At 40.8% G+C, this 22,056-nt stretch overlaps 2 protein-coding genes across 2 annotated transcripts; both read right to left on the reverse strand.

Moving 5' to 3' along the window:
- Positions 1 to 1,365: 1,365 nt before the first annotated feature.
- LOC146633367 (uncharacterized) lies at positions 1,366 to 6,235 on the reverse strand. The gene is made up of 4 exons (XM_085352192.1): positions 6,016 to 6,235; positions 5,810 to 5,878; positions 3,246 to 3,538; positions 1,366 to 2,247 (listed from the first exon to the last, which is right to left on the reverse strand). The coding sequence occupies exons 1-4, from the start codon at positions 6,233 to 6,235 to the stop codon at positions 1,366 to 1,368; spliced, it is 1,464 nt and encodes a 487-aa protein (XP_085208318.1).
- A 783-nt stretch (positions 6,236 to 7,018) lies between these two features.
- Positions 7,019 to 21,658, reverse strand: sp100.1 (SP110 nuclear body protein, tandem duplicate 1). The gene is made up of 16 exons (XM_085352193.1): positions 21,255 to 21,658; positions 19,604 to 19,769; positions 19,002 to 19,220; positions 17,724 to 17,843; positions 17,386 to 17,519; positions 17,248 to 17,292; positions 15,673 to 15,712; positions 14,977 to 15,039; positions 14,761 to 14,883; positions 14,330 to 14,466; positions 12,623 to 12,691; positions 11,259 to 11,395; positions 9,200 to 9,311; positions 9,024 to 9,098; positions 8,127 to 8,270; positions 7,019 to 7,446 (listed from the first exon to the last, which is right to left on the reverse strand). Exons 1-16 carry the CDS (start codon positions 21,396 to 21,398, stop codon positions 7,357 to 7,359), a joined length of 1,818 nt encoding a protein of 605 aa, XP_085208319.1. The 5' UTR covers positions 21,399 to 21,658; the 3' UTR covers positions 7,019 to 7,356.
- Positions 21,659 to 22,056: the final 398 nt, after the last annotated feature.

The raw sequence follows: 22,056 nt of genomic DNA on the forward strand, positions 1-22,056 counted from the left end.
ACCAAAATTCAAAACTCAAAGTCTGTTAGGTGAAGCTTCTTTCATCACAACTTCCTCGGTGCTTTCTGTTTTAAACTGAGGGTGGGGCTCTACAGCCAAGTCACATACTGGCTGCACTACGAGAATACCGCATCCACCAAGTTACAGTCAAGTCCACATACGCTGAATAATTAGGTCAGCAGCGACAATCGGCCGCTCTGCAGGACATTATTATTTTTTCTACCTGTTTCGAGCCAAGACTATTTCAAATGTTTTAAATAAACCTCTGAACTTGGCACTCTACCTGCATCTTATAGAGAGTCACTGGATGGGACACACCTTTATGGTGTAAGGGGTTGATGATTTCTTGCATAACAGCTTAATGTGGAATAAAGTTATGATTTCAAATAGAATATCATTACTTTCATTTTGACTGAGAAGTAGACTTTGATTCGTTGGTATTTTATGGTGAGGCTGAGAAGCAATGCAACGAGGAAGCAATTAAACTATTACATTTAAGGATACTGCGATTTTTATATCACTAAAACACACGTGTGTTAACACACGAACCGCCTAAAGTGTGTTAAGACAATTGCGCTTTAAAAGTTTGAGAAGCAATACAATGAACGGTCTCAGCGCGCCATCTAGTGGTCAGTATACTTTAATGCTTCATAAAACGTCCTGATCAGGGATAAAGCTTCGATAAATTCACCCTGGATTGACAAAATGTAAAATGAAAGTATTTTAAAATGTGCGTATTTACTTTCAGCAATGAAAATTAATCAGCTACACTTACTCAAACACTGGACCTATGTAGTATTTTGAGAGAACATCAAGTAAATGGTTCATTTTTCAGCTACGTTTCAATGAAATATTGTAGTTTTAACAGTAATACTTATCTGAACATTATACTCGTTATCCAAAATAATCCAAAGCCTGGCTCTCAGTCATTTATTCATTCATGAAGCTAAAACCTTTTTGTGATTAAAGATTCTTTATTAAATAAATTTTGGGGGATTTTCTTAGCCTTGATAATATTTTAATGGTTGAAAGTTTATTGCAACTTTTTAGTAGTTAATCAGTGTTTTATTCTTGCAATCTGGGGACAAAGTGTTCAAATGACCACAGCTTTAAGGTGCATATCCAAAGAATCTTTTTATTTGATGTCAGTGAAGCAAACTAACATATTTACAAAGCACAACAATTTAAAAGCACGGAACAATGACTCACCTTTGCGCTTGTCTGTTATTTAGTTAAGAGTTTGTCAAATTCACATTTATATTAAATTATGCTCATTAAAGTAGCGTTATAGTGCATGAGAGCTTCATAAGGAGGTGGGAAAAAAACAAGGTCAGGAGATTCTACTTTCCAGGCTTTCACTGTAGATTATTTCCGATCAGCCAGCCTCTGTAGGAGGGCGATGACTGTGTCCTGTTTGGAGGAGAGCAGCTCCAGGGCCGTGGCTATCCTTCCTAGGGACTCGGACATTCGCACCTCCCTCCTCTCGCGCCTCTTCTCTCTGGCTTCAACCCTGCGGCGAGCCACTCGATCGAGGTAGGCCTGCTCCTCCTGTCGCTTCAGAATCTCCTGGAACATAGTGCAGCCGCCTTGCTCCGCTTTCGCCTTCTGGTTCTGTCCTTCAGTTCCAGACACAGTTGTTGTAGACAAAGAGGTGGCAGCAGAGGAAGTGAGGCAGGAGGACGTGAGGGGGAATGAAGAGGAGAGGCCGAGGAGATTCTGGCTTTGGGTGAGCGATGTTGTACTCAGGCGAAAAGGGATGACACCTGATGAGATGGATGGAGCTTTGCGGCTCGTGTAGCCCAGTGTGTTGAGGTCTGTGTTACTGGCGGAGATGAGGGAAGGGGATGTGGTGGCTGTTTCTGTAAAACAAGACGAGGTGATAAAAGAAGGAGCCGGCACAATGGTGGCTGGGTGAATACTGGTAGTAACAATGTCACCATTGAGGACGATCAGGGGCTTGTGGTCTGGAGCATTAGCTGAGCTAATGGTCGCTGCAGTCACCGACGTACTGGCAGCGCTGCCAGCACTGGAGCCCAGACTTACTGAGTCCACACCACCAGCACCAGCACCAGCTGCAAAGTCACTGCTAGGACGGATGATGGTGGACGTCGGCTGTGGAAGCTGCAGGGGCTTTGCAGCGATCTTAGCCAAAGGAGCAGGCAGTGTAGAAACCGTGCTGCCGCCTTTGTTTCGTTTGTTGTTGACGATCTGAGTGCCAATGGTGTCGCAGAGGGTGGCGTCCATCAACTAGAGTGGAACAAGACACACACAGAGATATGGAGAAAGTACACCAATGAATACATCAAACAGCATTGTAATCCATGACTTACAAATACCAGTTAACAATGTAACCGTATGCTGTCTTAAACCTTGTTACTTTATGTTATAATCCTAGTTATTTCTGCTGTACTTCCTCACAGTTGTTCAGATTAAACATCCCTGTACAAGAAGAGTAAGGATTTGGGGGTGACAGGGTCATGGGCAGCCAAGGGGGACTGATCAGGCCGGGAACGAAAGCTGGGCCCATGTGGTCTGATCCAACAGATGAGCTACTGTAGCTCCAATTGCAAAAAAAAGTTAATACTAATTCTGATAGAAAGGTGTCAGAATACACAGTGCATCACAGTTTGTTGCATATGGGGCTGCGTGGCCACAGACCAGAAGGTGCCCTGGTCTGAGAGGTCTAGTGGAGCCCATGGTCAGGGATGTTTTGGCAGCAAAAGGGGAAAAACACAATATTAGGCAAGTGGTTATAATGTTATAGCTGGTGGTATATCGCCAACAGCAGAAGAATGCTTCTGATTTCTAGCCAGTAACCCTGAGTTTTGAATTTTGTAAGATAGACTAGGCCTGTACTCTACATCGACCACACCTTCCAAAATATATAAAGCAGCCGTTTCTTCTTTCTGCACAATTTTTATATATATATATAGACACACACACACACACACACACATTATCCACAGATGCAGAGTGCAGCTGTTAAACTCTGAGTGGATGATGATTATTGGTGGCTGCGTTTGAGGTCAGTTACATTTGTCCTGAGGGGAAATTCACATTTCTACAACTGGAAATTTCAAGCGTCTCACTCTATAGTGCTAAAGCACTTGAAAAAGGAAAAGGAGAAAAGAAAGAGGGCTAAAAAATTTCATAGCAACTATGTCCAGCTGTGAGGTTTACTTAAATCAGTACTTAATGTCAGCAACTATTTTTTATCCCCAGGTTTGTCTTCCCGTTAGACTCACATCAAAGAACTCCCAAGACGTCTTAGCATGTCCCGTCTCCCGGCTGCGGTCTTTAACCCTCTTGTATGTCACAATGAGGTTGTTCCACTTGCGACGGATTTTCTCAACAGGCAGTATGTGCCCCTTGGAGGCCATCTCCTCTTGGACACTCTGGAAGAGCTGCGAGCGTTCCCGAGTCTCATAGAGACCCCAGCGACGCCCGACGGCCTCAATCAGACACAGAACGGCTTTGGAAGAGAAATCCGAGCCAGAGCAAAGCGTCTTCTCGGAAAGAGCAGGGGGCATTACTGAAGCTGGGGGAGAAAGAAAGCCACTTGTGGTGTCACTTCATATGTAAGATAAATGGGTTAAACTGGGGAAAATCTTATATGCATACAGTTGTTATCAAATGTTTAGATCCACTCATCATGGGCGTGAATATCCTGGTAATTCTGGAATTTTAATGATTTCTTTGAACTGCTTTTCCAGGGTAGACTTACTGCACAAGTTTGAATTTATTTTGGATTTTATCTAAAACATCTAAAACACACAGTCAGTAGTAAACATACAGGTGCAAATATATAAATATACTCAATTAATTCTTTTAATAAGTGAAAATTCTATAAAGCTTGAGAAAGCTATTAGTGACTGACTATAACTGGTAGTTTCCCTTTGCCGTCATGAAAAGGATTTGTTTGATAGCACTCACAGGTTTGAACAATACAAGACACTTATGTACAGATACCAAATACTGTACATAAGTGTGAGTTATTTGGATGTGTCAGCACTTTGCTAAGGTCTGGAAAAAGACCCAAACTGTCAACCTCAAATGAGAGAAAAGTGGTCAGGATGTTTAGGAACAATCCAGGAACAACCAGTGCTCACACACCAGCATCACTGTCCACAGTGAAACGAGTTTCACATTGCCATGGACTGAGAGGGTGCCAACCAAGATAAAAGCATCTGGTCAAAAATCCGCACCTTCAAGCTTATCTGAAATTTGCAGCTGCCCACATGGACAATCCAAATGTCTTCTGGAGAAAAGCTTCGTTGCCAGACGAGACAAAGATTGAGCCACAATCAGGTATGTTTGGAGGAGTAAAGGTGAGGCTTTGAAATCTAAGAGCCCTGTGCTAGCTGTCAAGCATAGTGCTGGTAGATTCTGACTCTGGGGCTGTTTTGCTACCAGGGGTAAATCAGGATTTGAGGTAAAACCTGAAAATAGAATCTCCAGTTCTGTCCAAGTTTGAACATACAGTTGAAACTTGGACCCAGTTGAATGTTCCAACTGGACAATGATCCCAGGCACACAGATAAACTGGTTTTGGAATAGATACAGTAGACAAACATTAAGCTTCTGGGATGACCTTCCCAAAGCCCCGACCTCAACCCTGCTGAACTTCTGTGGACAACACTTAGAAGCTGAGTCTGTGCCACGAAACCAACAGATTTAAATGAATTCTACCAATTCTGCAAAGAAGACTGGTCAAATATCCAGCCAGGATTATGTCAGAAGCTTGTTGATGGCTGGTCGAGGTGCAAGTTGCAAAGAGACATTAGTGGGGGTGTGTGTAAATATTTGAGCCCATATGTAATGTTTGATCCTGTGTAGGTTGATGAGTGGATGTAAACCTATGACCACAACTGTATTTGCAGATACAGAAAAACTGCATTTTCTGCATCTGTAATTCCTAATGAGAGATTTTCAACATTTCTGTTTTCCCTCTTGTCGTTGGTTTGACGTGTGCGGGGGTTAGTTTCAACAGCCAGAGTCAGAATTTAGCAACATTTGATGAGCTATCAAACACCCCAACAGATGCCCATCAAATCTGATCAAAACACACACAATCCCAGTGATGCAGAAACTTTATTAATTGTGAAGGATAAGAACTGAATGGCTAAGACTTGAACCCTAGTTTTTGTGGACTTTTTCAGGTGCATGAAATAGGCACAAAATACATGGTGTATCAAAAAGAATCATCTGATTTCAGAAGGCTATATGTTTTTTTTAAACTATTAGACATAGAAGCTTCCAGTAAATTTTAAAATGCAAATGTAAAGTTATATACACAAAATTTACAATGTTGACAAGTGCTTAATATGCCCACCTCCAGACCAGCAGCCAATTTCAAAATGCTTTAATTCCACAATCATTCACCTAAAGAAACACGTAGTGGCTGCAGTGACTCCAGACATGCTCATGGGATGAGTTTGACATATGCTGTGTATCCACGGGGGGACTTATTGAGCACTTGTGCACACTGTAAGTTTATATTCAGCCATTACTTGCATAAAAGTGTAGCCTTTTCTTTTCGATGCACCCTGTGTAATAGCATTTCTATGCAAATGATTAAAAAATGACATGTTTGAATTTTTAGGTTATTCAAATTCCTTTTAACAGTCATGAGATTTAATGTGTATATGTGCGGATACATCATATCATCATTTTATATGAATTATTAAAAGAGGTTAATGTACGCAAGTGTTGCCAGTTATTACTTCTGCCAGAAAGACTTCGGTCAGTCAGGTTATGTGTTTTGTTACATTCTTGCTGGTGCTCTCCTCTCACTTTGAATCTTACTTACCTGGAGCTATCTTCAGGTATGTTTTTCCATCCCCAGATGTGGTGAAGAAACGCTCTGTGCTAACAGGGTCTGATGACAGAGCAGATAAAAGCTACATAATCTACTGAAAAGCAACAGATTCTGAGTGGCCATTAAGAAAACAAAACAAAAAAGGAAGCAAATAAACGAGGCCGAATGGCCATAAATCATCTCAGGTGAGCACTCACACAGTAGTACAGGAGTAGTTGTCGTGGCAGCTTGCAGCTCTGTGTCAGCCAGCTCCTCTGCAGTCTGTTCCCCTCCTCCTCCTCTGCATGCGGTATCTCCGCAGGGCGCAGGCGACTCCTGCCTGCCCAAAAGCAGCGCAGATGCATTTTCATCCACCGCTTCAGTTTTCACATGCAGCGCTGCGACGTGGTTGCTGCCTCCTTGCAGATCTCCCTCCATGGCTGACACAGAAACAGAAAAAAAGGGAAAAGGAGCAGGAGCTGAAGGGAGAGAGCTTGTATTGTCTGCGCAGGCGTTGAATTGAGGAGAAAGTTTGGAGATCTCGGCTGTTAATCGATGATGCAGACTTCAGCGTGAAGTCGTGCAGCCAAAGTCATGACTGATTTAGCTGTGAGCGTGATGGACAAATGCCACCCCCTGCATGTTTTTCCGTGAGGGGCACGGAAATGGCTGCGCTGACCACCTCAGCTCAGCCGACGGATGCGCAGAGCGGCTGCGCAGCTCTCAGCAAGGATTTGCTGCTGGCAACCGTGATGGTGACGTCAGCTGACCGCACGTTTGGCACATGTTTAGTAACAAAAAACCAAAAAATAATTTTCAAAATAAGAAAAAAGAATCCGGATTTAGCTGTCAACGTGCCAACGTAGGGGCAAATTCTGCACGTTTTATTGCATTAATAATAATAAATATTAATAAATTAAAATAAATAATACTAAACGAGGTAAAAGAAAAAATGCATTTTATTCTTTTATGTGTTATTTGTGGCGTACACAAACAAACATTTTATTTAAAAAAAACCCCACATGTTACAGATAAAAGTAAAAATAAATTGAACTATAGTGACAATAGTCCTCTTTGGACCAACACATTCAGATTTTAATGGTATATAACATCAGTTATATGTGAAACAAAGTTAGGGCAAACAAATGAAACTGGGAGCAATATATACATATATATAATGATCATTTTAACTTGACTTTTAAATAGGACTAGAGCTGTTTTTGGTTTCAGTGCACAAAACTGGAGAAAACATTATTACAATTCCCCTTTAGACATTTGTCTTTGTTTTCAGTGTGCATTTTGTATGTAAACAACATACACTACGGAACTACTTTATTTAATATTATACTGTAATGGGTTGTACTATGATGAGGATTATCCAATAATAGCTTTTCCATTAGTTGCCAGCACATGAACATAGAGTATACTGTATTTGACATTCATACTGTGTGCAAACACTGATATCTAGTTACATTTTGCTACAGTGCCATCGCTGTAACACCCGTTTTTGATTGTTTTCTCAGCTTTGAAGTGTTAAAAACTGTCACACTGGTTCGAAGTCACTGATCTTGGATGTTGAAAGCCTTCTTAAACTCGCTGTCAAATAACTCCCTCAGTTGGTTGCCGATGGCAAGGATTTCTGGATTTCCCTGAAAAAGAAAAACAGCGATTGTCATTATGTTATTTTCAAAACTTCTGTTCTGTTTAAAAAAGTTGTGTTTGTAATCCTACAGATGTGTCAATGCACCTTTAAGGACCTACAGTAATTGAGGGGAAAAAAAACAATGAGCAAACACTTGGCGGTGGTGGGAAGGAAGAACTCCCTTTTAACAGGAAGAGACTTCCAGCAGAACTGAGAATAAAAGACAGTAAGACAAAAGTTTTCTATTTGAGATCCACTGTGAAATTGCAGGTACCCATGAAATTGGTCAGACCAGGACCCCCAGGGACCCAAATGCAGAAGAAGCACTGCATGGAAGCAAAGGTGAAATAGATGGTAGTTGTTTTGATTATGCCTTGTAAAAGCTGAACAAGGCAATTTGACTAAACTTTGAATGGCAGTCAGAAGAAAGTGAAAGCTTAAAGTCCTGAAAACATTTAACAACACAACACACAGAGTCCCAAGTCCCAAAAGAGATACAGAATCACATTTTTTGTCACTATAAGGTGTAATTGAAGTTTCCAAAACTTGCAGTGAATGTAATCTAATTCTTCTTTTTTACATGCAGATGCAAACCTTTTAAAACCATATAAAAAATAAAAACAAGCACTTAATAGACTATTGAGAGCACTGAATGCCATTATCACACTTTCACTAAGAGTTTCTTACCCGGTTGAATGTCGCACAGTTGGCAAAAATAAGCTGGACATCAGAAACAAACTCGCCGACAGTTTGATACTGTTTCTGCTGGAGTTTCTCTGTTACTTTGCCCAGCCACATCGGACTCTTGATAGAAGTGCTGTAGTTTGCCAGCTGTGGGTGAAAGCAGACATCCAGAAAACCAGAGTATTCTAGTCAGAGTTTTACACATATAGTGCTGTGAAAAAGTATTCGCCCCCTTCCTGACTTCTTAGCTTTTTGCAAACTTGGTACACTTACATGCTTTACATCAAAGCTCATTTTAATTTTAGGAAAAGAAAATACAAAATGTTGTTTTTAAACACAGAATTCAGGTTCACTACTGTTCCAAATTTTCAATTTGTGGATAATGATTCTCACAATGGTTTGCTTGAGTCCCAAAGCTTTAAAATTGCTTTGTAACACAGACTGATCAATGTCGATGACTTTGTTTCTCATCCGTTTCTTTAGATCGTAGGATGTTTTGCTTTTTGAGATCATTTTTCCTACTTTTCTCTTTCAGACAAGTTCCATGTAAGTGATTTCTTGATTCAACAGGTCTACCAGCAATTAGTCCTTGGTGCTGCCAGTGAAGCTGAACTGGCTAGTTACCGATTTAACAAGGGAGAGCGGTTACTTTTCACACAGGGCCAGGTAGGTTTGGATTGCTTGTTTGCCTTAATAAATGAAATCATCATTTAAAATCTGCATTTTGCGTTTACTGAGCTTATTGTTGTCTAATATGAAACTCTAACTGATGATCTGAAGTGTGACCAATATGCAAAGGCTAAGATAGCTCACGTTTTCAGTGCACTGCACTTTATTTTCTATGAATGTTTTAAAACTTGATTCTAATGAATAAAAATTGCTTGCTTAAAAAATACTTACATAGCCCATTGGGTCTGGAGAAAACATTTGCTCCTCGTCAGCACTGCGCAGACTCAGGAGGAGATACTGGCATTGCTGTAGATGAAACAACAGAGGGGCAGGTCACAGCAATGTCACAGGGAGACGGGTAGTTAGATGGTTACATGGACAAAGTTGTAGACAGAGAAAATTCTCACCATCATGTGTTGAGATATTTGCTGAGACATCACTGCGTTCACGTCCAGCTGGTCAAGGCAAACGTGATTGGCTCTAAAAACGCAGAATGTGCACAACCAGGGGCTGTCGTCGCTGCACACACATACACACACAGATATATATCAGTCTTAAAAATATAAACCCTTTTGATTGTTGTTTCAATCAGCTATATCCTTTTTATTTTTATTATACTGACAGCTGAATGTCTTAGCTTCATGTTATCACATAAAACAGGTACATTTTAAAAAAGCAGAACGTATGCCAGGATCATATACAGTAGTGTGTAATTCAATACAATATACATGGATAATAGCAGCACAAATGTTGTTTTAGTAGAAACTGTCCACCTGACTTCAGCTAGTACCAGTTTTAATGTGAAGGTGAAAAACATTAAAACAAAAATCAAATGAAATGATGTTAAAATTTAACGCTGAGCAAGAATTTAGTTTACAGAACTAGAAGATCTGGAGTAACACTCCACTTATTTGGACTCATGGTACAGGTCAATTTGCAAATGTCCTGTTTTGTTATCTACCAGGTCCAGAAGGAAATATCCTTAGCTCCTTCACTCTCTTTGCCAGCTGGCACCTAACTTTGTCTTTTCATCATAAGACTGTCAGTTTGTTTGGGAAAAAGTACTTCTACTTAAACGACGGAAAAACAATTAAGCAAGTGTGCTATTTTACACTTGCTTAATTGTTAAGAAGTTCACAGACAGCACTGTGCAAAAGTCTTCAGCCACCCCTCATTTAAAAAAAATATTTTTCTGGGAAATAAAGGGAAATAGGGCATGGTGGTTAGCACTGTTGCCGCACAGCAAGAAGGTCCTGAGTTCAATTCCACCATCAGGCCGGAGTCTTTCTGTGTGGAGTTTGCATGTTCTCCCCGTGTTTGCGTGGGTTCTCTCCGGGTACTCCGGCTTCCTCCCACCGTCCAAAGACATGCAGCTTGTGGGGATAGGTTAATTGGATAATCCAAATTGCCACTAGGTGTGAATGGTTGTCTGTCCCTGTGTGTTGGCCCTGCGACAGACTGGCGACCTGTCCAGGGTGTACCCCACCTCTTGCCCTATGACAGCTGGGATAGTCTCCAGCACCCTCTGCGACCCTGAAAAGGATAAGCGGAAGCGAATGGATGGATGGATGGATGGATAAAGGGAAATAGATGCAGAGATTTGGAGAATAATTTTTGACTGTCTTTAATTCGGTTTTCTGTCAAGCTGATCACACACTGCTTCACTAATGTTGAAGTCCGAGCTCTGGGGAGGCCAAGACTGTGTGTGGTGGTTTTGTTTTATGTTTTTTATTCAGGTATGCTTTTACTGCATTGGCAGTGTGTTTGTGATCACTGTCATGCTGAAAAATGATGCTGCTCCTGATGAGATGCTTTCCAGATTCCATCTGACCGTACTTTTTTGTGTTTATAATTCCTCATTTTCACAAGACTCCCAGCACCACTGGATGAACTACATCCCCAGAGCCTCCACCATGTTTTACATTTAGCTGTAGATGTTCAGTGTTGGACCCTCTCATCCTCCTCCATAAATAAGACAACGATTTGGACCAAAAATATCAATGACATTATTATATAAGACCTTTTGCCACTAAATTTCAATCCAGTTCTTGTGTAAACTGGCATACCTCAGCCTTTCCCCCCATTTTCCCTTTGTTTAGTGTGGATTCTTCAGTAAACCTGGAAAACTGTTGCTCCAGGCCAATTTAAAATATTACAAGAAAGTCTGGTTCATTGAAAGAAAATCATACAGAAATGAGAAGTGGCTCGAGACTTTTGCACAGAGCTGTAGGGATATTCATTAGTGCTGCTTTAAAATGCTGAGTTCAGTTCAGTTGCAGGACTGTATAATGGGAGCATTTCTTTCACCCTGTTAAAGCTGATTAGGTTTCTTTCCTGCCAATGCATATGACAAATTCATGCAGGTTTAAAATATAAGAGACTCAAACAAAACATACAAAAGGACAAAAGAGAAACAGCTGATTTGAAAAATATTTTTTAAATGGCTGCTCTCCCAGTAAGGCTCACTTCAGAATGATGTCGTCCACATGTGGCAGGTGGCATTTCTGGTGGAAGGATCGTGGGCATTCATCGCACACTACCAGCTCTTGGTCTTCTTCTTCGTTTTTACAGATGCAACAGTTGTCATCGTTTTTCTCATTCTCCTGGCAACACAGACAATAAATCACAGAAAATCTGTTTGTACACAAAACTGCTCCAAAGCGCCTTTCAGACCCAGGAGATGTAAAATTGCTGACTTCATCAAACGGTAACTTATAACTGCCATCTATAAATTAAGAACACAGCACCGCCACAGCACACATTCACAATAGGTAATCGGCCATGCATGAGGCCATGTTATTACTGTTACTTTTGAGAGGCCACATCTCACGTGTGGTTACAGTAATGCATAATCATAAACACTTTAGTAGATTTCAGCCCGTAGGTGAGACCAGACTTTTACTTATAGCTAAATGAAATAGCTTAAGTACTGTAATGGAGAGTGACGGCTTCATAACAAATTATTTTTCATCTGCGTAGTGACAGTGTAACTGCAGATCTATCTGAAGTGAAGATGAGACTCACTGTCTTTTACTTTTTTATTAATCCTGTAGAATTTAATCCACCTCTGCTGTGCCTTGTTGGTAAATGAGCTCTCTTTCTTTGGAAGCACTCATGGATTGATCTGTAGGTATATAAAAACTCAGAGGAAGGGACTACTGCAATCGGCTGCATCAAGCTTCAGCTCCTATTAAAGTTTTGTCAAAACCAGGATTAGGCTGAATCCATTATTGGTCAGACTCATTAATCTGACCTGTCACAGATTTTTCGTTTAATGCGGTAAAGGCTTTGCCACGTAAAGTCCATTTTTAAGGCCCTTCAGTGTCTGATGGATGTGAAATTGCACAGCAGAGTGAATAATGAAAAATCCAAAGGTATTTTGGAGATGTCCGCGTGCTCCTCTGGTCAGCGTTGGTGCGGAAATGTAGAAAGGTCTTAATTTTTAGACTTTAATCCATTTGCAAGCATTTTTTTACAAAGTTGTGCTCTGTTAAAAGCAACAAGTAAATGTCTGGTCTGACCCACTGAATGTACAGTAAAGTGACCGAGGGCAGAGAATATCCATTAAGTTGCTGTCAGAAAGAGAAGGAGTCCCACTCCTGTATGTGATGTTAGGCTACAAATACAACTAAACTCTAAATTGGGGTTGGAATCGCATATTTCTGCACCAGAACAAGATAACTGAGAGAGGAAAAAAGTTTCTTGTTTGTCGAATTATACTACAGATTTAGAGAGACAGATTTTGTACTATTTAGAAAAAACAGCATTGTGCAAGAAAGTATTTTTCAAACCAGTGTAGCATGAGGAAATGCCACTTGTCTGAAACTTACCAGGTCTTCAGGATCTGGTTTACACAGAGGGCAAGCACACAGAAGGTAATGAATCTCCAAGATCTTTGCCTGAAAGAGACAAAGTAACAATGTATTCATTTTTCAATCATAAGTTCTCACTTTTGGTTTAACAAAGCTTGTAACGCTCATATTGACTAAAGTTGCTCTTGGGTTTACAGGTGAGACACCGTTTCATGCAAAAAAAATTGTTAAGTCCTGTAATTTTTTGGGCACGAGTGGCAACTTCAAAATTATAATTCAAAAAGATCCTACAAAACCAAACTGGCACTGACCCAATTCATTTTTCCTGAATTAGCCCCTAATTGTCTTTATATTCTTTATTATTTGTTCATTCTCTATAGCTGGTGTTAATAGTAACAGAAGAGTCTTTGGTTCTGCTGTACGGTGCTGAAACATTGATGTGCATTTGGTGTGTGCTTAGGGCTAACTGTGGTTGTTCATCAAAATGCCACCACATGTTAGCTTTCTGCATTTGGATAGGGATGGGTATCGTTTAGGTTTTATCCGATACCGGTGCCAAATCGGTACTTTTGAAACGGTGCCGGTGCTCAAACGGTGCTCAAACCGGTGCTTAAAGAATGGAGAACACAAAATTGGTCCAAAAACCTCTCATGTTCAGCTGTTTTTTGTAAAAATATAACAATGTTAGCCTTTTCTGCAGCTATGGGGCATATATGGTATCACTCTTGGCTGGAAGCAGTGCTTAAACAATGGAAAAAACACAAACTTTGTCCAAAAACCTCTCATGTTTAACTGTTTTCCACTTTTTCTTTGGTCATTTTAGCCTTTTTAGCCAGGATGAAGGGAGTATCTGCCATCAAACAAGAAGACAGCCGCATGTAGCTATGATGATGTTTGCTAGTTCACCTTACATGCATTAATGTAATAACGTGGTTAGCCTACTCAACGTAAATTAGCTACTCACGCAGAGAAGAACGGCTGCTGCTGCCATCATCATCCGTCATCATTTCTGCTACACTGGCAGGGCTGGGGGCCAGGACTCTCCTCTTCGTGTTTTTGGGGGATGTTGCATAACAGGCAACCCACCCGCAGTAGATGCGCTCGGTGTGAGGTCTCGCAGCAAGCTATCAAATACGGCGCATTTCTGGGCTTTTAAAAAAAACGCTATGCGTCGCCAGGTGTTTCATCGGATTTGAGGTGTTACCTCCTTTGACAGTATCACAGTATCAGCTTAAAGCACTTGTTGCAGGCTGCTGAGTTTGCATATTTTGCTATGAAGTACAGCCAGACTTTTGACCGCTTCGCCTTGGACATTTTTAATCTGTAGCTCTGCTCTAACAGAACGTACGTACCTGGCCCCGCCTACTATCCTCGGAAACGTAAAATGATTGGCTAGAATCTAAAGTGTATCACAGCTCAGGAAAAAAAAGCACTGAAATAAAGCACCGAAATGTGCGCTGCTTTTCGGTCTGGTTACTACCGTTTATGTCAGAACCGGTGCCATCATGGCACCGGACACCGGTACCCATCCCTACATTTGGATATATATTTTTACCATATTAGCTGCTTGAAGATTGATGACCGCAAATAAATATGAGTCAAAATGTAAAGATTGTAATCTTGAAGTGTAATTTTCCTCCCTCATTCTCACAGAGTACCTCACAAAAGTACCCAAAGGCGTAGAGATAAGTTGCGGTGAACTAGGAACCTGCAGTGTAAACACACCTCCATGAGAGCACTCAGAGGTTTTCCATCCCATCTGATGTCTTTCTTCCAGGAAACATTTGTCGGACCAGATTCCTTACAAAAGTCCACTGGGGTCATCCAGCTTGTCTCAGTACGAATACTCTTGCTAAGTGTCCCTAGAGGGAGAAAAACATTTTGAGAAGAAAGTTCCTACAGCTTAACTAAAATCTTGTACGGAAGCCCCAAATGCAATTTCATTGTTCTCTGACAATGACAATAAATAAATAAATACCAAATACTAAATCTTTCCATTTAATTCAATTCAAAGTAGCATTTAGCAGCACCTGGATGCTACTTATCCTCTTAATTCCAATGGATGTAATCAGAGTGTACTTTGTTTTTTTAAAGAACTGTTTAAACTTTTTCAAATGACTGTATCTGTATCACAGTACATTCTTTTTTTAAGATACCTGATGCAAAACGTTTTTTGTGTAACGTCCCAGCTAAACCACCACATGTAACTTTGAACACTTTGGTGTTGGAAAGACCAGCCTCTGGCTGCTGCACCGTCTGCTCTTCTGCCTCTTCTTCATCTAAAACAGACACGTTATGAAGATAATATGTAACACAACCATGCGTATCTAAAAGAGCTTCCATCATAAATATTACACTGTAGAAACCAGCACCTGTGGTGGGTTCATCACTTGATGAATCCTGGTCTTCCTCGTCATCTTCTTCTTTCTCCGACTCTAAAAAAGAGGATTTTATCCATGAAAACAAGCGGGAAAGAAGCTTGCCTTGCCTGTGCATGTTTGTCTTACACATGTATATTTTAAATTCAGAGTTTTATGAATATAAATATGTGCACGATATTAATAGAATGCCAGAAAAGATTTTAGTGACAATCATTATGCTCAGAGAGAAACTAGAATCACTGCCTCGCGGCTGTATGCCTTCACCCATTAATATTCTTGTTTTTCATTTTGGATCTTAATGGTAGCTGTTCCTCATCCAAGTTGAGGGTCTAAGGAGAAACAATGTTGTTTTCTGTACAGATTGGAAGCTCCTTGAGGCAAATTTCAGTTTTCTGATATAAGGATACAAAAATAAAATTGTTTTGACTTCAGTTCGTTGGGCTTTTCCAGTTCTGCTCTGTTTCTATTATACTGGAGCATAAAGGGGGGGGGGGGGGGGGGGGGGGGAGGGTTATAAATGTCTGCAGTGCCTGCCTGCCTCAATTGATGCCATTAGTTTTAAATGCTTTAATATTTAATGTGAGATAACAGAAGCTCTTGTAGCAGCCAGTGGGAAAGTGGGCTTATATGCTGTTAAGAACACTCACGTTTGATAAAAATCGGTGTTTTTGCAGTAATAGAACAAACCTGTGGTTGCTTCTTCGAGTGAGAACAATCTTTTCTTGGCCTAGCAGCAAAAAAAGAAGCACGTGGCTTAGATTAGAAAAAAATAAAACAAACTAATTTACTTCTGAGTAAGAAATACCCTACCAGTCAAAATCTGGACACACAATTTTCATGTAATGGTTTTTCTTTACTTTTACTACTTTCTACATCATAGATACAAACTGAAGACATCAAATATATGAACCAAGATCAATGGGATTATGTAGCAAAGAAAAAAAAGATATATAACTCTAAATATGATTTCTATTTTAGATTCCTCAAAGTAGCCACCCTTTGCTTTGTTGACAGGATTGCAAACCTTTGGCCTTCTCTCAATGAGCTTCATGATCGAATCACCTGAAATGGTTTTCATTTCACAGGTGTGACTTGTCAGGGTTCATTTGTGGATCAGTTGTGTTGTGCAGAAGTCAGGTTGGTACACAGCTGACAGCCCTCTTTGACAACTGTTAGAATTGATATTATGGCAGTGTCCCCAAAAGCAGTCACAAAAACCATCAAGTGCTACGATGAAAGTTGCTCACATGAGGACCGCCGCAGGAAAGGATGCCCAAGAGTCACCTCTGCTGCTGAGGATAAATTCATCCGAGTCACCAGCATCACAAATTAGAGCGCAGATTAATGCCACACAGAGTTCCAGTAGCAGAGACATCTCTACATCAGCTGTTCAGAGACTGCATTAATCAGGCCTTTATGGTCAAATAGCTGCTAAGAAACCACTACTGAGGAAAATCAACAAGCAGAAGAGATTGTTTGGGCCAAGAAACACAAGGAGTGGACATTAACCAGTGGAAATCTGTGCTTTGGTCCGATGAGTCCAATTTTGGGATCTTTGATTCCACCCGCCATGTCTTTGTGCGATGCAGAAAAGGTGAACGGATGGTCTCTACATGCATGGTTCCCACCTTGAAACATGGAGGAGGTGTGATGGTGTGGGGGGGCTTTGCTGGTGACGCTGTTGAGGATTTATTCAAAATTTAAGACACACTGAACCCGCATAGCTGCTACAGCATCATACAGCGACATGCCATCCCATCTGGTTTGCGTTTAGTTGGACCATAACTTTTTCTTTAACTGGACAATGACCCCAAACACACCTCCAGGATGTGTAAGGGCAATTTGACAAGAATGATGGAGTGCTGCACCAGATGGCCTGGTCTCCACAGTCACCTGACCTAAACCCAATCCAGATGGTTTGGGATGAGATGGAGCGCAGAGTGAAGGCAAAAGGGCCAACAAGCACTCAGCATCTCTGGGAACTCCTTCAAGACTATTGGAAGACCATTTCAGGTGACGACCTCATGAAGCTCATAGAGAGAATGCCAAGAGTGTGCAAAGCACAAAGATTAAAATAAATTATAAAACAAGCTTTGAGTAATTTCACACTTTTTTGTTTACTACATAATTTCACGTGTTCATTCATAGTTTTCATGCCTTCAGTGAGAATCTGCAATGTAAATAGTCATGAAAATAAAGAAAAACATTAAATGAGAACGTGTGTTCAAACTTTTGAGTGGTAGTATATACATCTGTTTTTACTTTTTTATTTCCTCCTTTGTAGGCCACTGTTTTCAGGTGACCCTCCTGTGAAAAATGACAAAAACAAAATAAGTGAAATTCACACTGGAAACTGCTGGAACATTGATCAAATAAGTTCAGATTTTCTTTTTGACAAACCTTTATAAGCTTTCCCAGCGGCGTCCCCCCACATCGAATGCTCAGCTTCCAGTTCTTGCAGCTCTGCTTTCCTGCAAACCTCTCAAACTCACCTGGAGCAAACCACTGCTTATTAGCCAGAATGCACTTCTCTCCTAAGAGATGCAGAGGAGGAGGAATTCAAAGAAATGTTTTACACACGCAGAGTTTAAATCTCAGTCATAAATGATCTCTTGTTATCTCCCAACTGCCGCTTTTTCTAGCTTGTACATTTTTCTATTATTTCACAGCTGTTGAACAAAGAACATGCAGCTGCAGTAGACTGCAATGCAACAATGAAAAGACTTTGCTTATCTGACCTTTAGCCAGTTTGTCACGTTGTAGCGTTCCCGACATCTGTCCGCACGTCACAGGCAGCTGGGACTTGTAGAGGGGCCAGGTCCAAATTTCACCCTTCTCTCCCTTCTTCATGGGAGGAGCTGAGAAATACAAAATGTTATAAATGCCGATTCAAACATGCTGCAGTGTAGTCAATATACATGTTGTGGCTTTGGAAAAGACATGACCACATTCCCTCAGACATCTTGCAGTGAACGCTGCAGGTGTAGAAGCAAGAAGGGCTGTGGCTATGCTCCAGTTTTATAGAACTGAGTGAGGCCTGTATCCATCTTGGCAGGGAGTCAAACATGTTCCGGTTCATACTGACCACTTGGGAGGTACCTTTCCACGGATTCAGGAGAATGATTGGAAGAACCAGAGTTCCTTTTTTGAAGTTGGTCAACTGAAGGTTAATGTAGAGCTTGATTATTGTGGTATTCTCCACCTGCTATAACACTATTTACTCAGATGGAGTAGAGGAGCTGTAATGGTGTAACTTTGTACAAAACATCAGAGAAGAGACAATTCCACTTCCAACATAAAGAGAAAGTAATGAACATATGACAACTCTATGCAGTCCTGTGAATAACTCGAGCCCACAGTTCATTGAGGTTTGCGGACATTTGTTTATGCACAGCTGTCTTAATTTCCCACCACACCAACATTTCAATCACGTTGAGGTCTGGACTTTGACCAGTCCGTCGCAACACCTTCATGCTCTGCTAGTTTAGCCATTCTGTTGTATATTTGCTGCTGTGGTTGGGATCATTGTCATATTGCATGACCCAGTTTCAGCCAAGCTTTAACTGTCAGACAGATGGTCTCACATTTGACTCGAGGACACTTTGGTATACGAAGGAGTTCATGGTCGACTCAATAATGGCAAAGTCCAGGCCCAGGTCCACCAAATGATCATCCCTTCACCACATACCAACTGTGATTGACAGCTGAGGTGAGTTTTGGTTTTCTCTAAATGTGCATTATGGTCAAACATCTCCATTTGGTCTGATTTGTCCAAATGACATTGTTCCAGAAGTCATGTATTTGTAACCTTTCGAACCTAAGTCATGTTGCCATGTTCTTTTTCAAGAGAAGAGGCTTTGTTTTTGGTTGGGTCTAGCCTGGGGTAGAACCAGGGTACTTTACCCCAGTGAGAGCTGCTAAAGGTTAGAGGATGAGAGATGTCTTTTTAACTGTATAACTCCTGTTGGCATATAGTCACGCTGAGAACAGTAAAGCATAAGTGAGGAGTAACTTACTGAAACATATTTTCTTGGACTTCTTCTGAGCCGAGGTAGACAGGCCTGATGGGCCAGGCTGCTCATCCTCCTCATCACATATGCTCTTGCTATACTTCCTCTTCTTTTTCACTGAGTTTTCTTTCCTCACCTCTTCTTCTGAATGTTCAGTTTTTTCCTTTTCACCGTTGTCTTCCGTTTCAACTTTCTCAGGCAATTGTGTGTCAAAATGGTAAGACCCTGAAATTACATTGAAGTCCAAGAACATAATAAATATCTAATAGAGGCCAAACAACTTCTACAGGTCAATTTCAAAGTCTCAGTACATAGCATGCCCACTTGCTAACAAGGTTTTATATAGTCTAAATTACAACATATTAGCTGTTACAAGATGAGTCTTCACATAGACAGAGGTTCTCTTTGACTGGTTACAAGCCTATCAAATTATTTTTAGTCCTGCAAAGGCATTAATGCCACCACAAAACTCTCATCTTAAAGTAGATGACATATTATTCCTTTCAGATTTCTTTGGCCAATTCTTTGCTTTATCAATTAACTTGTCAGAGACACAAACATACTTATTATAAAGTCATTAAGAGCATCATGAAATAGAAATATCTTACCGTCCATGAGGCTTTTGCGCAGCATTTGCAGTTTGGGGTTGTGGCTCAGGACAGTTTCCTTGAAGGCACACTTCCAGAACAGTTTGATGTGCTCTGACTTTTTTTCCTCGAACCAGTCCAGGATATCATAAAGGCCCTTCTCTTTTTTCTTCATTCGACTCACCTTCTGCACACACAGTATCGAGAAAATTATTATTGAGCTGTTTAGCCTAGGATTCAGTAAGTAAATACCAACATACTGTCGTTTTCACAAAGTGTCTATGATAGTAGATTTAGAAAAAACTGCCCCTATGAAAAAAGTATGATGTTTATGTTTGCCACTCCAATAATGGTGATTGGATTGATTATATGTGATTATTTAGGAGAGGGCGTTTCCTTCTCTGAATAAGCTGCTGTTTTTTGCGTCACAATGGGGACCTATATTTACGTAAGGTGGAGTACTGTGCAAAAATCGTGACCCACCTTTCATTACTTTATATTTTATTTCCAAGGAGACAGTCTTTTTTGTTTTTTTTAACCGGCCTTGATCAATAGTTTCAAAAATTATAAAGTTTTACTTTGGACATTGCCTCCTTTCTTGCCAATTTTCATTCCAGTCCTTGCATCTGACCTTTTTCAGAGGAATGCTTTTATTATTTGTTAAGCCACTTAACACTGACCCATGAATCATTCAAGCATAAAAAAATCCACCTAACTCAAGGGATGAAGCAGAGTTATGTCTGTACACAACAGAAAACTTAGCAAAGAACTCATTTTAAATTGTGCTGTGCAATATGTCCTTAAAAGATTTGACAAAACTGACCAAGTGGAAGAAAATTAAGGAAGCAGTAGGTCTAAAGAACTATCTACAGCAGATGAACCTGAAAAACTGTAGTTTGGAAAAAACATTTCAGTTAGTGGTGTTTGCAATCTTGCCAAAATTGATGGAGTTACTATGGCTTCATTTTTCAGGATGATAATGATCCCGAACACACTGTCAGTGCAGTAAAAGCGTACCTGGATAGAAAAACACACAGTGGAACACTGTTAGTCGTGGATTGGCCTCCCCAGACCCTGGACGTCAATATTATTGATCATCTTGACCGTTATACTCGGTGTATTTCCTTTTATGTTTGCACATTCAAATAAATCTACAAACTTATTTCCCATTTTCTCCGCAAAATTTGGAAAAACGACGCGTGACTTAAGACTTTTCCAGACTACAGATTTTATTTCATTTTAATCTGTTTTTAATAACTGGCTCTGGTTGTGAAAATGCCTTCTTTTTTAGTAAATAGCAGTGTGAGTTACAGGCGAATGTCAATTCGCAGTGTCTTGATGATCCGGTAAGTAAATCCCAAAAAGTTGATTCTGTTCATTCCGTGTTGCTAGTCTCAGTCAGGCAAAGGTAGGCTAAGGCTGAGAAAACCTGCAGTCAGCTGAGACTGAAGAAGTTCAGATAAACAGAATCAGCTTTTTGGGGTCAGTTCGCCGTATTTCCCTTGTTTGAAATCGACGCTTCATGTGTACCAACAACTCTGACGTAATCATGTATCACTTCCGCTGTTCACTTCCCGCTCTCTCATTAACGTCCTATTCAAATAGCACTCGCCTGAAATGACTGTAACGAGGTTGATAACAAATGCGTAACCTTTCCACTTGAGCTCCTCACCTTGAAACGGTCTTCCGAGATCAGGTTGTAATCCTTGAGCTTGCAGAGGAAGATGACCGGGCTTTCCATGCAAGAAATTTCTGTTTTATTGCAGTGTAAAAAGCGCAGCATTTCCTCCAACTCCAGGAAATCCAGCGGATCCATCGATGGTCTGTTCTCCCTACTCTTCTACAAAACTGTGCCAGTTCCCAAGAGATCGCACTCACTTATCACCCCGATGTGATATTAGAGCTGCAGCACAGAAATAAAGCGCTGCATTCGTGGACCTTGTGCCGTTTAACAGGTAACAATAAACTCCTCACAGGTCTCGTCACCCTGCTCCACCGTTTACATGCGCGCACAGTGAAACTCAATCCAAGTTTATGTAAAACAAAAAATCACAATGTTGAGTAGATGCAGACATAAGCGGAAGTTTTCCCTCTACGGGTCAAAGTGTATGATCTGGGAAATACTGGTTTCTCGGTTCCTCCTCTCAGTGACGTTTGGAAAGTGAAACCTTTTTCTAGCGCTCTTCTGTCGGCTCACCAAAAACTGCAGACCGTGCGCATTTCTGAGATTTATTATCCCCCCTTTAAATTATAGCCATGCTTATTTTTAAAGTAGACCCGAGACTAACAGTCTGTGGGCGAAACAAATCAAACTCATTCCTGAGCGTCTGACACGAAGAGACAAAAGGGGGATTCATTAAGGTCGCCCACAGTGAGTAACAGTGCGAAATTCAACAGCCTCTTTGATAAAACAATGAGCATTCATGTCATGGTTGGAAACAGCTCGGCCCAAATATTTTCAGTGCTTTCTGCGC

This window comes from Diplotaxodon limnothrissa, linkage group LG4 (assembly GCF_057381915.1).
Source record: "Diplotaxodon limnothrissa isolate DT_005_m linkage group LG4, D_limnothrissa_male_GT1.1, whole genome shotgun sequence".
Lineage (NCBI taxonomy): Eukaryota > Metazoa > Chordata > Actinopteri > Cichliformes > Cichlidae > Diplotaxodon > Diplotaxodon limnothrissa.

What these genes read in the sequence shown, in the direction of transcription:
- LOC146633367 (XM_085352192.1), bottom strand. Translation starts at nt 6,235, where the DNA reads ATGGAGGGAGATCTGCAAGGAGGCAGCAACCACGTCGCAGCGCTGCAT. An exon ending in AACTACTCCTGTACTACTGT is followed by an intron (nt 5,879 to 6,015) that starts GTGAGTGCTCAC and finishes CTCTGTCATCAG; the next exon opens with ACCCTGTTAGCACAGAGCGT. An exon ending in CGTCTTGGGAGTTCTTTGAT is followed by an intron (nt 2,248 to 3,245) that starts GTGAGTCTAACG and finishes GTTCCACTCTAG; the next exon opens with TTGATGGACGCCACCCTCTG.
- sp100.1 (XM_085352193.1), bottom strand. Translation starts at nt 21,398, where the DNA reads ATGGATCCGCTGGATTTCCTGGAGTTGGAGGAAATGCTGCGCTTTTTA. An exon ending in GTCCAAGAAAATATGTTTCA is followed by an intron (nt 17,844 to 19,001) that starts GTAAGTTACTCC and finishes TGTATTTCTCAG; the next exon opens with CTCCTCCCATGAAGAAGGGA. An exon ending in AAGTGATGAACCCACCACAG is followed by an intron (nt 14,884 to 14,976) that starts GTGCTGGTTTCT and finishes TGTCTGTTTTAG; the next exon opens with ATGAAGAAGAGGCAGAAGAG.